The sequence below is a fragment of the Rhamphochromis longiceps genome, linkage group LG12 (genome assembly GCF_057381845.1).
Source record: "Rhamphochromis longiceps isolate RC_006_pf linkage group LG12, R_longiceps_female_GT1.1, whole genome shotgun sequence".
NCBI classification, from domain to species: Eukaryota; Metazoa; Chordata; class Actinopteri; order Cichliformes; family Cichlidae; genus Rhamphochromis; species Rhamphochromis longiceps.
Genome location: NC_140568.1, coordinates 41,312,778 through 41,330,027, shown reverse-complemented (window position 1 = coordinate 41,330,027; position 17,250 = coordinate 41,312,778). Strand labels below are relative to the sequence as shown.

The window sequence follows — 17,250 nt, the reverse complement described above, 5'->3', positions numbered from 1 at the left end:
AGGGCAGATGGAAGGCAGCCAGCGTCAGATTATCCCACAGCCATGCAGAGAGTTTAGAGGTGATAACACACACACTGAAGCCAGAGAACGAGCCCTGGGCTGCTCAACAGGGTCTGATATTCCAAATGGATTAGCAACATTGAACAATGCTGAACAAGAATCTAGTGAACGATCTCTGCTGTCTGCAAAGGTAACGATCCTTTTTCTTTTCTTTTTTTTTTTTTAAACAAATCTGAGCTAAAACAAATATTTCTCATGTATTTTTCCTCACTGGTTAGCTTTTTCACTAGTTTTTTAGGCCAATAAATATTTAAAAATTGTTTAACTTAAAAACAGAAAACATTGACAAGAACTTTTGTTAATGGTTCCTTAAATATGAAAAATAAGAGATAATAGTAGGAAATTATACGTTTGATTAGTTTCAAGGCTAATAAAAATACATTTTTTAAAAATGCTTTATGTGTAGTATATGTGGTATGAAGTATGCAATCAGAGTTTTGCAGCTCTTTCCATAAAAAAAATAAAAATGAAAGCATACCCATACCCAATCTAAATTTGGCCCATTTTATTATTGTTGGGTGCTTGGGATTTTTGTAATATGCAGGTCATTCCCACTTTTACTATATTTTTTAATGCCTGTGAAGCACACGGAAGCCAAACATTCCCATAGACTTCAGTACAACCAGAAGTATTTTTATAACCAGATGAGTCACCCCCTGCTGACCATTAAAGAGAATGCAGGCTTGGTGTATTTATATATTCAATCTGTGTATGTGCGTGTCACTTGCAGAAGTCCTGCAGATCGTGAATGACATGCTGAGCAAAGGGGCAGGTACCACGTGTACTTCACAAAGCTCCTTCAGGATCCCCTCCTCCCAAAGAAAAACAGTTCATGTGTGTACTAACATGTGTCTGTACTGACCTGCACCATCACATGAAAAACCAAAGATTTTCTTTAACCGTCCTGGTTCCCTTTTATTTGTATAAAACCAGCTCTGCACTAAATCTTCATATAGGTGTTTTGCTAATATAGAAGCTCTGTGTGGATGTTTAGGCTACAAGCCAAATGCAGTGAATTTATGACCGCTGTGAGTGTTTAATTGCCCAGTCATCACACCTCACTACCCGATGAAGATATACGACACAGTTTTATAACGGGAGCGAGCTGTGCACAGGAAACAGCTGAAGGTAAAAACATTCTTTAAAAACTAGAACAAGACATAAATTTATGTCATGTTACGCTCTGAAAACGCGTTCTTATAAAACTGAGCTGAAGTAAAATACTGCACGAACATAAAAGTCATGGTCACGGTACAAACATTAAAGAGCACTCGCCGTGGGACGTACTTTTTCTCAGCAGCATCTTCCTCCACCGTGTCATCCCCGGCCTCGTTATTGGTGGATGTCTTCCCTGAGGATTTGCTGAGGTCATCCATCCAATCAGAGACTTTCTTGAGGGCTCCCTCCACGGTAGACACCAGCGTCTGGACAGCCTCCAGCTCCTCAGGGGCTGGATAGATGCTGGCGTGCTTGGCCATGACGTGGCGGTCGTCGTTTGCAAACGACCGAAACGACCTCTGGAGAGAAAGAGAGAGAGAGAATTTTTTACTGTCTTTCCAGCTGGTGCTTACATCAGGCATGAATCACACAGAGAGAGCAGGTGGAGGGTCATAGTGAGATTCAAAGACATGGAGACAGGAAATATGTTCACTGATGGACTTAAATGGACTCAGACCCATGGCCTTTACAACTTGTGACCTTTGAGATGGTCTAGTTGATCTAACGTTATTAATCAGCATAAATATCACACCAGTGAGCACATAATGACCCAATGACTGAAAAGAGGCTGTAATGTTTTTTCTTTTTTCAGTAGAAAATGTTTTAAAATGAAAAACAAGACTTGAAGATACAGTTTAAAACATTCTCAGTTATAAATAACAGAAAGAGTTTCCTAAAACAAAACCACAGAGCAGAAAATTTTTTTTTGCTGATTTTCTGTCGACTGTGAGAGCATGTTTGACTCCATTTCCCTGACTGTGAATCCACATTTTTTTGTATTCACCAAACATCACGGATGAAATTAACCCCTAGCCAACAGAGAGACACTGATTTCCACAGGCAGTGTTGGAGAGTGATGAATTTTATCAAACTGGTCTTGAGGTAGCTGAAAGCTCCTGAGAGCCAAAACAGTGGACTGAGCAGTGAGCAGGCTAGTTGGGAAACTTAGTCGGTCGTTGTTATCTCACAAGAAAGATTAAACAAAAATTCTAAAAACTGCTACAATAATTTGCAGAATAATATTTGATTGCAATAAATATGGCTGTCAGCTGACAGAGTGTGGAGTGCAGATTATAAGTCGTTGCCTCAAGTGCAGGAGTTTGAGTATCACAGCTTCTTCTGGAGGATGAGTCTAGAAAGGGAATGACAGACGCATTAACGTTGATGTGAAAAGAGCCAGGCTCAAAGCAAAGCTGTCAATTTACTGGTTGATCTTTGTTCTGACCCTCCTCTATGGTCACGAGCTGTGGTTAGTGACTGAAAGAAGGCTACAATCGACAGAAAAGAGCTTCCTTACTGGGGTCAGCTTAAGAGATGAGGTGAGAAGTTAATTCATTCAGCAGGGGTTTAAAGTAGAGGTCCTACTCCTCCATATAGAAAGAGGCCAGTTGAAGTGGTTAGGGTGCCTGCTTAAGCATATGATGCCTCTTGGATCTCTCCTAGATCAGGCATTTCAAGCATGTCCTACTGGGAACTCGTGAACCTGTGCAGACCCAGGACATGCCGGAGAGATAAAGTCTCTCGTCTGGCGTAGAAACACCTCAGTGTCTTCCTACATGTGCTTCACTCCTTAGCAGCCTGTGGTAAGCTTGCTTCTGTTCACAATCATTTATTTATTTTGACTAAACTTCAAAGAAACTGACTTCATTAAGATGACAACTTTCTTCCTTTCCAAAGTTAAGTCTAATATTGTTCAATCTGTGACTGATCGATTTTAGGTAATCGCGATCAAAACGTGATTTTTGCCATAATCAAGTAGCCACACTAGACGTATACATGTAAAGTTCATGAATGGACAGTGTTGGGTAACATCACACATTACACCCTTAATCACTAAACTAGTTGTTATTTACCTATGCAAGCTATTCAGTTAGCAGGATGGTTAGATAGAAAGAATTATATGTGTGCAACATTCACTCAAACTCAAGTCATTTAGAATAAGAATAAGAAGAACAGTGAGGTGTACAATATTTAAGGACAATTATTGCAACAACAACTTCTTATTGCATGGAGGGAAAAGCAAAACGTGACCGTAAACAAAGGAAAAACAATTTTAAAAAATAGATTAAGGGGAAAAAAGTCACTATTTAGATATTAATTAATACTAAACACCTCTCCCGCTAATGCACAACTTCCCCGCAGCACCTGCAGACAGGTAAGCACCGTGCCTTTTATGAGAAATTTTGTGAGGTCAGCAAAGCTCCCATTTTAACAGCACTCAGGTACTGACCAGTGTTTATAAATGGTAACATGGTCGGTGCACTTTACTGTTAGCATCACCGGCCTCAGCCGGTCCCAAGCTTGGATAAACAGGAAGATTGTGTCAAGAAGGGCCATCCAGCATAAAACCTGTGCCAGATCAAAAATGCTATCTGTTAACTTATCATTAAGGTAGCAGCTAGCAGCTATGGCTAATAATAAAATAATATTTATGTGAGAGTTGGCATCAAACATTATCAGTCCCTGTCTGTAACATTAATAGAACAGAATAATGTGCATATGAGAGCATGAGGGTGGGAATGGATGTTTGTATCTGTGTGTGCCTGTATGTCTGTGTCTATATGTCAGGTTGGGTGTCAGGCGCCACCTCTCTGGGGACATCTCAGGCCCTCCAAGGTTTGGAGGCCTATCTCCCCCTACCACCACTTCCCCTGCCAGTGGCGGACCCCCTCAGACATCGGTGCGTTGGTGGTTCTTTGTGTCCGGGGATGGGCGTCCAGGTACACACCGGCTCACTCCTTGGCGGCCGCTTATCGGGGCCTGGAGCCTGGGGCTCGCTCGGGCCACTTCGGAGGTGGGGTGCCCCCGGCCTCTCGGCCTGGGGCTCGGTCACTCAGGCGCAGCTGGCTGCCGGCGGAGCTCACGGGCGCGTCACTGCAACTCCCCCTGGCTTCTGCTCCGCGGCTGCTGAGTGAGCCCTCATCTGGGACTCTCCTCAGCTCTTTCCGGGACAGTGGCGCAGCTGCCCCTCTGTTGGTCTTCCTTGGTCTCTTGTGTTCTGGGGGCCTCTGGATGTCTGGAGTTTTGATCTCCTCCACACCTGCTTCACGCCCTGGAGGACGGGGCTGTGGCCCCCCCACACCCTCTAGCAGATTATTACATGAAGGAACCTTTTAAAAAACAAAAAACAAGCGCGTCCATGCTCACAGGTGTACACACGGGTGATCACACCCACAAACTACACCCTTTTTGGCTCCTACCTCAAAGCACACTGTGTTCTGTTGATCTTATGTGCTGCACAATAATGTTTAACATTTAGTATTTACTGTCATATTCCCATATATCATTGTGATGTTGTTTATTCTATTACTCTTGTTCTCTTCTGCTTGCTTTCTTTTTTCTTTCTCAGCAGGTGATCCCGGTGATTGATATATGCATTTTTTTTTTCTCTGCCCGTTCTGTTGGTTTTTGTCTTTTGCCCTTCTCCCCCGTCCCTCTTCTCAGCTGTTTCTCTTTCCCTCTTTCTTTCTCCCCTTCTTTCCCCCAGTCAAGTCTGTCCCGTATTCAGTAAGTGAAAATAAAATAAACAATAAAAGGTGAATCAAATGGACCATTACGGCAAGGCTGGGATGGTCAGTTTGGTAAAGTAAATCCGTTGGGCATCTTTCTTTGCCTTTAGACAACAATTCTGATGGCAAAAGAGCCAAACGGGACAGGCCCCCCCCAAAAAAAAAAAAAAAATAGAACAGAATAATACAAGTGTTTGTGTCTAGAAACTGTAACACTACTCTTAAAAGCTCAGACTGAGGCTGTGAAAAGTCTAGCAGCAGCTGGACAAAAACAGTGTAGTCGACCTTACCAGCTCTGGTCAGCAATGAAAATATGGAGCCAAGTCACCAGAAACACAGCACCAAGTCAAAAAGCCTAAAATGTTTTGTTTTTTTTATTAACTACCTACGAGAATCTGTCATATACATACATCTTAAAATTATGTTAATGTCTATATTTCTTTGCAGTACATTCGACAGATTAAAATTAGTGCCATCGTTTATGTTAATGCCTCTTTATTTTTGTTTTATAATTTTTTCCTGTCATATCAAAAAAATGTATCAAGTATTGAATATATTCCTGTGTATCTTCTAGTATTGGGTAATTAGCATCGTGACAACCCCAGTTAACATGTCGAAGCTCTACAAAAGCAACACGTTAACGTGGTCACAGGCAGGATTTATGATGCTAAAAGCCTGTAGCTGACTGCATGCAGACCCTAACCAAGAAGCCAAAGCTTAATTGACGACAGCAGAGGTGAACCGTCCTGTAGGACTCTGCATTTCTACACAACATCTGTTTGGTTATATCTGATTTTTTACTGACTTGGCTGTCAGCTTTTATTTAAACAGGCTACTAAAACCCTCCTTTTACGCTTATGTGGATAGAGATTTAAACAGATACATGGAGATATGAAAAGTTTAGTGTTATATATTACTGCAAAAATATAACAACTTACTTTCTTTACAGGGAAAACTAAGGAGTAATAACTACTGAATAACAGGAATCTTTTACAGGCTTCTACAGGCTCTGTCACGACAGTTGAGTTAGTGGAGCAACAATCTGCTCACCAACAACAACCCTGGAAATTGAGGTTCTCTTAACTCACTCCTCTGCCAGTGATGAGTGAAATTATTCAGTGCTGATGATCTGGATCATCACCAGGCTGTCAACAGAGTAATGATTCAAACTAAGAATGTGTTCTGTGCGTTCATTACTCTTTGTGTTCATTGTCCATTGCTTTTAAAGCCATAAATAGAGCATTTAATAAGCAAACTAACTGCTGATGTGGTTTACAGTAGATAAAATGCAGGACAGGTCCACCCACACAGTTTTATTTACTCATTTACAACCTGCTTCCCAAACAAGTAAAACAAAATGATCAGGACTATATAACACAACATGATGGTCACCTCAGACACTGCAGCCCCAACCATCTGCTGTTCAATCCTTTTGTTTACATGGGGCCGCCAATGAGAGCAATGTTGAGGGGGGCGGGGCTAAAACACAAATTTCTTCCAGACCAAAGCTGAACTGAAGGTAAAAACCAAGTCTGCAATTGCATATGTAGGAAGGGTCTTCCCAGAAACCTGGAGGCTTTTAAAGCAGCAGAATATTCTCTCTCTCTCTCGTTTTATGGCCATGTCACTAAAGTGCCAAATTTGATCAATGATTATAACAGATTTCACATATGCAGATATTCAGCAGCCAAGTTTTAAAGGTCATCAATGCCAAAATACCAGAAAACTGGTTCAATGGTTGCAATTTGGATTATCATTATCATCATCATCATTGTTACTCATCAAACACCATCATCAAAGCACTGCCAACTCCTTTTAATTACAGAGAAAGCAGGCTGAAGCTGAAGCCGCTGTTGGAGGAAGCAGACTAAATCCAAAGCCAAATCGATTTCTTTGAACTTGAACACACCGTTTATACTTCAATTCCCGGTGCTTCTCCTGTTGCTGCTGCAAATGCTTGTTTCTGGTGTCAGAAAGATTCCTCACAGTCAGCACGATGACAGCATTACACCTGAAGCAACCTGCGCTGCTGCCAATCTGTGCGTGGCCTAGATTCTGCTGCTGTTACTTAACATTAACATTTATGGCATGTGCTTAGGGATGGAGCCCATCTCCCTGAGGGGTAGATGAAAAAGGGCTGATGTGCAAAGCGTATCAGCGCTCGCTTTTACAAGCCAGAGTACGCCGGTCGAACATCACGGCAGGCTTTCAGTCCAAGGTCAAACTGCTACCTCTCTCAATCATCCCTTCCTCTTCTACTCCAGTCCTCCCCTCTCTCTTCCTGTTCTCCCTGCCTGCAGCGTGTAAGCACCCCTCATTACGGTGAGTTATTTATGACGGTGCTTTAATAATTCATGGCCACGAATCTCGAGGGCTTGTGCTGGAGTTGCGGGGGTCATTCATCACGACCTAGCTAATCTCTCGCTGAACTGCCACGGGGCATTCGTGGCTGTGTAGCGGCAAGTGTGGGCAGCGTCGACAACCATAACACACAAACATTAACAAGATCTACATGAAAGATTAAGAGTTTCATGGCATCGGCGCCGATTTGGATCACAGCCTGGCTTCATATCGGGCTGCTTCCTTTTGTTTGTGGCCTACGAGTCAGCTGGGAGTTCAACCTCGCGCTGCAATTAGAAGATAATCAAATCTACTGCTTTAATTAATTGCATTGCAAGGTTTTTCGGAGGATGTCTTGTACTTAAATCTAACATACAAATCAGAAGTAATTCCTTTAACATTTTGTTTTCACTGTGGAATCACTCAGGAGGATGATACCTGACACAAACAGGTTTTCACAGAGTAAAATCAGCCGGGTTTACTGTTAAGCCAGCAGACATATACAGATATGGATCCAGAAGTCTTTCTTCATTGATAAAAAGATGTACATAAACGCTCTCTCAGGACATCTTAGCTGCATGCTTAAACCAAGCGGCAAGCCACTACAGTAGTTCACTTACGTTTGGCTTCGAAAGTGAGTTAAACCTGAACTTTGTGGCATCACAGTCAGATCCACTCGCTCATCACATCCAGTTTTAAAATGCCAAGGTCAATGGGACTTCTGTATGCTTCAGAAACCAATGAGTGACTTAACCAGATGTTGAATTTAATAAGAACAAAAACTCCTTACATCCAGCCTTTAAGAACTCACTCTATAGCCATGTCAATTATTTAATTTAGTGGCCAAAGGCAAAGAGCAGTATATTCATTTTTTCAATTTTGAATATAGATTTACTTTAAAATTGAATATAGAGGCTCACTTACGGGAAAAAAAAGACACATGATGGAAACTTTTAGTGATTCTGCTCAAGTCTACAAATACTTATTTTGGTCCACCCAGGTGGTTCGGGTCTGCAGATATCTCCTCTCTAAGATATGCGAGAAATTCCTACTATGAATCAGACCTCAGGTTAGGGCCGTGCGATATGACCAAAATCTCATATCCCGATATAAGACATCTATCAGTCCCGATAATGATACAAATTACAAAAATTTAACATTTTCTGTAAATTTTGTGAATCTCGGGCAGCTCGACTTGCGTGAAGTGTTTCCAGCTGGGCGTTGTGTACCTGGAGTCGAGTGTTTTAACCGATGCATGAAACGATACATTTTTAGACACAAGTTGTAACGGCCGCCGTTTTCTTTGTGAGTATTTATTACACGGCGTGCTGCGGGGAATAGCCTGTTCTAACGTTTGAGTCTAAGGTTTATTTTTTAGCACCTGGCGGCTCTTTTTTGTTTCTCATCCATAAACACTCTGGATACTAGTTCACGGGATTCAGTTTATTTTGAAAAGTCTCAACAGGATCTTGAGCTTTATTGTGAAAGGTTTATGTGGAAAATAAACAAGTGGATACTAGAGCTGGGCGATAGAACGATAACGATATGTATCGCGATATAACTTTTACTCGATAGAGAAATTAAGCTATCGCGATAGACCTCGCCGCTCTTGTCCTCAAAAAAAAAAAAAAAAAAAAAAAAAAAAGGTCAGCCAATCCAAATTAAGTAGCGCAGAGCCGAACCAATCACAGCCGCAGCGTCGCGTCGCGTGACTTGTTAGGTACAGCACAAGTGCCAAGCCGCACGTGTGTTTGTTTGGGAAGCAGCCAGCGGGTAATGGAGCCAGCGCATAATAGAGGACATGAGTGTGCCGACTAGAAAAATCAACCGAGCGTGACCGAAGAGAAAACAGATGATGGTTCCAATGCCGGAGAGATTGTCAAACGGAAGAGCCATAGAAGTTCTGTAGTGGGAAGGTATTTCGGCTATTTCAAGTCTGACAAAAAACAGAGTAGCGTTCACTGTAAATTGTGCCGAAAGCAAGTCTGGAAATACAATAAACTGGTGCATGCGTCACACTGTGCGCCACGTTATTGTTTCGGTGAAATGAATTTCTACAATACTGTTACTGTTAATTCTACTCTCTGCAGTGTTTAAATGCTTACATATACACACAGTTACTGTCCCTCCACACATACGACTCGGTTCTGCTTCTATGCCCCAGCTTTGTTTACTTTTTCCCACCGAGGCTTCTAGACTTCTGATTGGCCAACATTTCTGCACGGTTAGGAATCTAGCGCCACCTGCCGCTTTGGCATGTTCATAGCAGCGTTTTCCTTCATTTCTGCCTTTATGTGTGGACGGGATTATTTTTTAAAATGGAAAATCTCAGTTTTCAAAAATACCCGTGTACGTGTGGACGTAGCCTCAGTCTCTGACTGGAAGCGCTAATTCGTCATTCGGCTTTTGTCAGACTAAAGTAACTGTTAAAACTGTTTGAAAAGCTCAGCTATACAACAAGGAGAGATTGAGAATTTCCTTTTAGTTCTCAGTTTATTTGATATTGACAAAAGTTAGTCAGTTTTGTCTGTTCTTCTGTAAAACAAACTAAGATTTATTTTTAGAATTAATATTTTGTTTCTAAGTGGAATTGACAATTTAGTCTGTTTTGTTTGTTCTATTTTGAAACTTAAACGCTTTAGCGGCTGCCTTTTGTGTAGTTTGCAATATTTGCCTTTATTTATCTGAAAAAGTCTCATGTTCCTTAAGTACATCTACCCTGTTGAACTTATTATGGGAAATAAATATTTAAATAAAAACAAGCTGCTGATTATTTCACATTTTACTTGTGAGCAACGGCACATTTAAATCTTACAAATATAGTTATTTGGCTTATATCGTGATAGATATCGTTATCGCCTGAAATGAAAAAAACATATCGTGATATGAAAAAATCTCATATCGCCCAGCTCTAGTGGATACGTGATGGTTTTACCGTCGTTGCTAACAACAACACATAAAAACAGGCGGTTGTCCGTCCATAATGTGCTTATATTAAATATAAGAGAAAGAGAGAACTTAAACAAATATATATGTAGCCACTACAATGACCACCAAAACGATCAAAAAATATTGCCGTAAACAGTTTCTTTTGCGACATCACGAAACAAACGATAGCGTAAAATGAAACGATAGATGTTTTTACATCGTCATCCGATATAGATCGTTATACCAAACAGCCCTACCTCAGCTGTCCGCACACCTCATTCATGACAGTCTGCAAATGTGCTCTAAATACAGAAAGCAAGTAATTAAACCACCTGTGGAATCTTTGACCACCACAAAGTAAAATATACATTTGTATTTGTTTTTAAAATCTGTATAGTAAAGACACTTTTTTTTTTAACAGTTAGCATTCGTGAAATTTAATGTAATATAGCTTTAGGCATTATTGCAGTTATTTTGGTTTTCTCAGCGTACTGCCTGACAAGAGTTCCACTAATTTTAGACCATTTCAGAGCAGGAAAGGAGGCAAGTGTTTTTTAACATGGCAAAATTAAAAATAATGAACAAAAAAACCCCAACAAAACATAAACAAGCTTCCAATCCTTTTGGCTGGCACATTCAATGTCTACGATTAATTATATTGTCTGACACATAAACAAGCCACTAACCTGCCAGTACTCTCCAGAAGACATTATTTCTGGTGAGTGCACAAACAAAAATGCAATAGATAATATCTTCTGTTTGGTTAAAAACAAAACTTAGGAAGTAGCGTGAACACAAAATGTTACAGGCTGACACATACAGGATGATACTTTCTGCTAATAATAAAAGGTGGGGGTTGTCTGATGGTAAAGACTGTTTTCAGTCCATTCTTAGTGAGTCCTTCAGCACCAGGAATGATTGACTGGCACCATTCAAAACGGTTTTGTTTGGAGCTCAAAAGGACCGGGTGCAAACTGCGACTTTAAGAGAAAGTGATTCAGAGGTTTAAAAGCCTGACAGGTGAGAGTGTAAGACTTGGACTCCATTACTGTGTTTAATGCTTCACTTTTATCAGAAAAGTACTTGAAGACTCTACTCCTTGGATGTTGTTTACCTCAGAGAATCTTTACCATCAGGATGAGTGTGAAAACGTTACTTAACTAAATGACTGTTATCAGTCGTTATCAGACGCAGGTGGCCTCTTCTGCTTAAAGTGTTGTATACTCTAATGCAAATGTGGTTATTTTCTTCTCCTGCTGTGTCTCGAGTCAGAAAGAAAACAACAAAAATCTACATTTGAAGGCTGGAGGTGTGGCGGTGCCTGGATCCATCATTCGATTGCAATTTAACAACATTTCCTTCACAAATTCTGTTTGGTTCATAGACTAGACTTACCAGCTACCTCATTAGGTGTACTTGATAAACTGTTTGTAAAATATCTAATCAACCCAATCATATGGTTGTAAAAATAAGTGAATTTAGGCACATAGACATGGTCAAGGTCGTGTGCTGAATTTCAAAATTAGTATCAGAATGGGGAAGAAAGGCAGTTTAAGTGTCTTTGAATGTGACGTGTTTGTTAGTGTCAGATGACTGCTTTCAACCAAAGCAAGCAGAACAGCATCTCTGAAATCTCAACCCAACAGAGCACCTGTGGGATGTGTTGGAACATACATATCATGTATGTGCAGCTGAAAAATCTGCAGCACCTGTGTGATGCTATCATGTCAACATGCACTAAAATTCATGACAAATGCTTCTTGAACCTATGCCATAAAAGTTTAAGGCAATTCTGAAAGTACCCAATATGCAGTGATTATCTTGTTGTCATTCATTAAGTACAAGACTGCGTTGTGAAAGCCCAGAGGCCTGCGTGCCAATTAGTGCCAATGGACTACTTGCACTAACACTTCCGCGTTCTATGTAGTCCTGCCCCAGTGCTTCTGGTGCGGTTAAACCATGGCGACGTTCTACACTCGCTGCCTACAAGAGCTCCCAAAATTGAACATCACCGATGTTCATCGGATTTGCAGAGTGACGACTACCCCCGCCAGCAAATTAGATAAAGGATTTAAGTTATATGCTGCATCATATATACACAACTACGAAGGTAAGAAAACGTAAATTAACTGACAAAGAAACGCTAGCTAACGTCAAATGCAAACACTACGTTACTCCGCTATGTCCTTCATTTGATGTCAGTTCTCTACATTACATGTTTTCTTAAACGGTGTTTTATGTCGTCCTAAACTATAGTTGAGGTTTTCTTAACTAATGTCACTTTTGTAGTTAGACACTGTTATAATGGCGTTAGGTAGTTGGCTAACTATGGAGGTAGTTAACTACCTAATGCTACTCTTGCTAAGTGTAAAATATATATGTTTAAGACATGCTGAAATGAGTAATACAGAAATAATGCTAATGGTACTTGTATCTTTATTCAGTGTCCAATAAAGACAGGTTGTCAGGGGAGGTCGGTGTGAGAGCCCTGTGCTACAGGTCAATGAGGAAGAGTGAGGCACCACACAGACTAAGTGTAGGCAGGAAGCTGTGTAAAGTTGTTAATCCCCGTTCAGTGGGGTTCAGTTCATTTAAGCATTAGTTAAGTTCATTCCTAAAGGCCCATCAACTTGAATGTTTTCCTTGTCTCCCTGCTTTATCACTCCTAATTTGACTAGTCAGATAGTTAAATCAACGTGTGTTTGGGTGATCAGAAACATTTGACAACAAGTTAATACTGCAAATATACACAATCTAAGTTATTACAGTTATCAAGCATGGTTAAGTTGTTTTAATAGGGAGAGAAGGAAACACTAAGCATTCAGGAGGGTACGTAACCATAACACTGAACTATGTTCCTGTTCGGCTCTTCCATGAAGATGTTACATTTTTAATTTTCGTTCTTTCTTCTTAGATTAAGCTTCTGGATTCATCGCCGGTGATACTGACACATAGCCAGTGCTCCTGTGTGGCAGGCGCTGTTATGTGCAATCACACAGTGGCACTGCTCTTCCAAACAGCACACTACTCACAACTCAGAGTGCCGGTTGTCCCCCCTGTGCATAGCTGCACGGAATCTGAACAGCAATGGCACAAGCCACGGACAGTGGTAATTTAAATGAGGTTAAAGTTTTTGAATTAGTCCATGTTTACATATGAACAGCAACACCATCCATAGTAAATGTGTCTTCTGTTAGGGTGTGAAGCCAGGACCCATCAACTCCATGATCTTCACTAAGCCGGTACCAAATAGGATGGCCCAGACTGGAGTACGGTAATTAGATTTGTAAAATTTGGTTTCACGTGTTACAAATGTATGTTGCTATTTTTTTCATACATACATGTGTCAGAATAGGTATTAATTTACATACAACATTACACTTTCTGAAGACGGCTAACTCAGTCATGTACATATACATCCCAGTCTCTAACTTATGCACCACTGTTTTACACCTTTTAGTTTTTAGTTTAGTTGTTGTTCAGTATAACAACCTTCTTCCTTACATTATTGTCATTGATGTTTTCTTTAGGAGTGGCTTCTACAGAGGCATGGTGGGTCCGTTACCAGATCCCTGCTTGTTCAGAATAACGGAGGCATATGCAAAATTTAATATTGAGGACAGGCCACTTGTGACCACAATGAACATGAGACCTGACAAGCCCCTTGTGGAAAGTGCCTTTGGGCTGGTGCAGGAGGGCAGTGTTCTGTCATATCAGCAGCCGGTTTTGACAACCCGGTACATCACACTACACCGCGATGCACCACCAACACCGCACTTGCCTCTGGAGGGGTATGACATCTTGCCATCAGATTGTGTGTTTGTGTGCTCAGAAGAAGAGCTTCTGCATCTGAAAAGCTTGTCTGTAACTCTGGAAATGGCTCACAAAATAGAGGAAGCTACACGTGAGCAAAGCTCTTCGTCTGAGTGGCATCAGCTCCGCAGGCCCAGAGTGACTGCCTCTAGGTTTCGGGAGGTGTGTCACGTCAGAGGCCAGAGCTCGGCCGAGTCACTAGCAGAGCGTATATTGAAGGGAACAAGGCAGACAGCAGACATGAGGAGAGGAACTGAGATGGAGCCTGCAATAGCAGCAGAGTATAGTAGGCTAATGAATGTTAACTACTCACCCTGTGGTCTGGTCATTCACCCCATTGCTTGCTGCATCTCCTGATGGTGTTGTTTTTGACCCCAATGAATACCCCCAGTTTGGCTTCGTCGAATTCAAATGTCCCAATGTACAAAACTTTATTGACTGCAAATATGTGCAGATGGAATGTGGTACCCCTAAACTAAAAAAGAGCCACGCATATTACTGGCAAGTGCAAGGACAACTGCTCATCAGTGGGATGCAGTGGTGTGACTTTGTTGTGTGGGCACAAGAGGACTACCTAGTGCAAAGAATATACATGGATACAGATGTGCACAATGCAATCAGAGAAAAGGCAGACTATTTCTTTTTTTACATATATATGCCAAGATACCTGTGTTTGAAAAAATGAACAGTGAAAACATAGCAAAAAGAAAAACAGATCCTTCAGGCTGGCTGGAACAAAATAACTGATGTTTTATTTTCAATATATTTCATGAATTCTTTTGTTGTTACATGTTACCTTTATGTGACATCAATAAACTGTTATTTAAGCAATGGCATCAATTTAATTTTTAAAAACACACATTAAAACGTTGAATTTGTGCAGAACTTATTTACATGGTAAGTATTTAAAACTCCATGCCTAGCATACTGATATACATTTAGACAATAACACAACTGAACTGTAGAAAATGACAAATGGTATTTTTGATGTTCCAAAAGTTCAATGTCACTTATGATTTTAAAACGATTTAGTGATTTACTTTATAATTTTGATAAACAGTTTTGTTGAATCTGAATAGTAATATAGTAATATAATTAAACAGTATTATTAACATTAAACATTTGCAATGAATTTGAATTATCAATAACTGAAACTCAACTATCAGCACTCAAGTACCAGTTCTGTAATCAAGTATTGTCAGCTGAGAAGGAAGAAATGCAACTGTAGTGGCCTCAGCTGCAGGTCATTTTCCATAAGTTACTGGCACTGGTGTCTTGGGAAAAATCCATCTTGTCTCACTTAACCCATTTTTTAACTAATGCTGTGTTCTGGTAATTTGACAGCATACATGCCACTGCAAACAGTTGGTTGATATTATAAACATGTGACATGGTAATGATGCTATCAAAAAGTTTGTTCTGTTTGATCCTCCTAATGACTCGCTCCACATGTACCCTGAGTCTGGCTATGGCCTGCGTCTCCTTAACCTGGTATGCTGGCATCTGCTTCTGCTTAGATAGAAAAGGTGGGCAGTACACTTTGCATTTACAACAATCAGTGATTAGGAAGCCCTTATCTACCATCACTGCCATGTCTTCAGTCAACTTCTCAGCAATGCCTGATTGTTTGAATAGTTCCTTGTCACTAACCGAACCAGCATACAGATTAGAGATGAAAAGTAAATATCTATTTTGTTTTCATTAAGACTGGAAAAACTTTCGAAATTTAACTGATGGTGACCTTGGTATATTTTAAACAGTTAGCTTGAATAGAACTTAGGTGTACCTGGTATAGAATCGGATGTCAGTGTCGGAGCCAGCAAAACGCTGTAACCCAAATTCTCGCTGGACACGTAACTCCTGTATTTCCTTCCTCAGAGTCTCCACGTCTTTGGACAGGTCTTCTGCAGCTGATGCAGATATGTCCAATGCAGACGGCTCAGGGACTGAGCAGTAGTCATGATCTCTTGTAAGACTTTGCTCTTCTTGATCGTCAGGAGGAACTAGTTCAGGGCGTCGCTCCGTTCTCTCCCAAACACTACGCCGCGGTGGTTCAACTTTATAGCCATTCCACTCAAAAAGTGTTGGTACAGCACCTTTAATAAGCCTCCTTCGACCATCGAGGGTTGTTGGCTCTATGAGTTGATCACTGGCAAAGTGTCTGCAGCAGACCCTGGTGTGAGAGGTGATCGTGAAATGATCCCGGCGTATGTTTACCGGCCATTGTCTTCTCAAGTCGGAATGGGTCGGAAAGGCATGAAAACTTAGTATGCCATTAAATTTGGCTGAAGCTGAACAAAGTGGGACACAGCAATGCTCGGAGTATTTCTTCTCCTGTTTTTGAAAATGTTCTGTTTTAAATACTTTCCTTTTTATACTCATTCTGAAGCGACATTAGCATAGCTACCGATAGATAAGCAAACGTACCGGAAACGCACAAGCGGTACTATTTGGAAACGGAAATACGTCACATGCCCTAGTGCAAGTAGTCTATTGACAGACTAATCTCAAGACCAAACTTCCTGGAATTATTTGTTAGATAATTCCATTATAAATGGTCCAAAGGGCACAAGAACCACAAGCATCACAAGAACAGCTGCCCGTGTTGTATGACTAGGTGTTTGACTGCTCATACACCTAAAGCCTTAGCAACAGTGGAGAAGAAACAATCCACCATAAAGCCGATATAAAGAGGGAACAAGGCATACAGGCCAAAACCTTTTTTGTGGTACATTATTATTTTAGCTGTAAAGTTTATCATTGTAACCTGGGAGTCAGTAGGGATTTACTTCCCTTTGAAACAGCCTCAAGTGGCCTCTAGAGGAACTGCAGTTGCTGACAATTAGCTCTAGGGTGAGGAAATAAAAAATAAATCACAGTCTGGGTTAAAACCCAGCCTGTTAAACTTTGTCACAACATTTATCACAGCATTTACCATCAGAGCTTTTACATGCACTTCTTCACACAACCACTAGATGTCTACATAATCTGGTTTTCTCCGCTGGTCAGTGGTTACAATGAATGGTAAGAGTCTATGGAGCCTGCTCAACGGGAGAGAAGATGCCCGCTGGGGATGTGTATGTGACTGATAACCATTAATAACAGCTATGATTGGGGTGATAAGATCACAGGGCATCATCCAATCAGCTTTTTCTCAAAAATAGGACATGGAAAAGTAGAGTTATTCTTCTTATCAAGTTGTCGTGCTATACTGGAGAATTCTAGCATTTTAATTTTGTTTTCAATGTATTTTTCCTCTCCCTGAACGAGGTAGACATGATCGGTCATCGTGCTGACTGATCATGTACCTGATCAGTGTTCACACTACAGGTGAATATGTGTATATAACAGCTGGAAACACACTATTGATAGCTAAACACAC

General features: G+C 40.8%; 2 protein-coding genes and 1 long non-coding RNA gene across 4 annotated transcripts in view; 2 read left to right on the top strand and 1 right to left on the bottom strand.

Annotated features, from left to right (window-relative positions):
• LOC146657999 (spermatid perinuclear RNA-binding protein-like) overlaps positions 1-17,250 on the bottom strand; it is a 102,681-nt gene that overhangs the window by 42,305 nt on the left and 43,126 nt on the right. Inside the window, exon 3 of the mRNA XM_085426391.1 lies at positions 1,348-1,577. Within this exon, the coding sequence (XP_085282517.1) occupies positions 1,348-1,577 (230 nt within the window). The remainder of the gene's footprint in view (positions 1-1,347; positions 1,578-17,250) is intronic.
• Positions 9-4,977, top strand: LOC146658001 (uncharacterized). The gene is made up of 3 exons (XR_014914138.1): positions 9-190; positions 2,722-2,861; positions 3,847-4,977. It is a non-coding gene; the product is annotated as an uncharacterized LOC146658001 (long non-coding RNA).
• LOC146658000 (uncharacterized) lies at positions 11,988-14,834 on the top strand. Of its 2 annotated transcripts, XM_085426390.1 has the most exons (5): positions 11,988-12,165; positions 12,500-12,591; positions 12,970-13,164; positions 13,253-13,329; positions 13,586-14,834. In XM_085426390.1, the coding sequence occupies exons 1-5, from the start codon at positions 12,015-12,017 to the stop codon at positions 14,223-14,225; spliced, it is 1,155 nt and encodes a 384-aa protein (XP_085282516.1). In that variant the 5' UTR covers positions 11,988-12,014; the 3' UTR covers positions 14,226-14,834. The 2 variants fall into 2 exon arrangements, with proteins under 2 accessions (XP_085282516.1, XP_085282515.1); XM_085426389.1 differs by lacking the exon at positions 12,500-12,591 and having other exon boundaries at positions 12,007-12,165; positions 13,586-14,820.

Coding starts and splice junctions, on each gene's coding strand:
- LOC146658000 (XM_085426390.1), top strand. CDS start 12,015: ATGGCGACGTTCTACACTCGCTGCCTACAAGAGCTCCCAAAATTGAAC. Junction 12,166..12,499: donor ATATATACACAACTACGAAG/GTAAGAAAACGT, acceptor ATCTTTATTCAG/TGTCCAATAAAGACAGGTTG. Junction 12,592..12,969: donor AGGCACCACACAGACTAAGT/GTAGGCAGGAAG, acceptor CTTTCTTCTTAG/ATTAAGCTTCTGGATTCATC.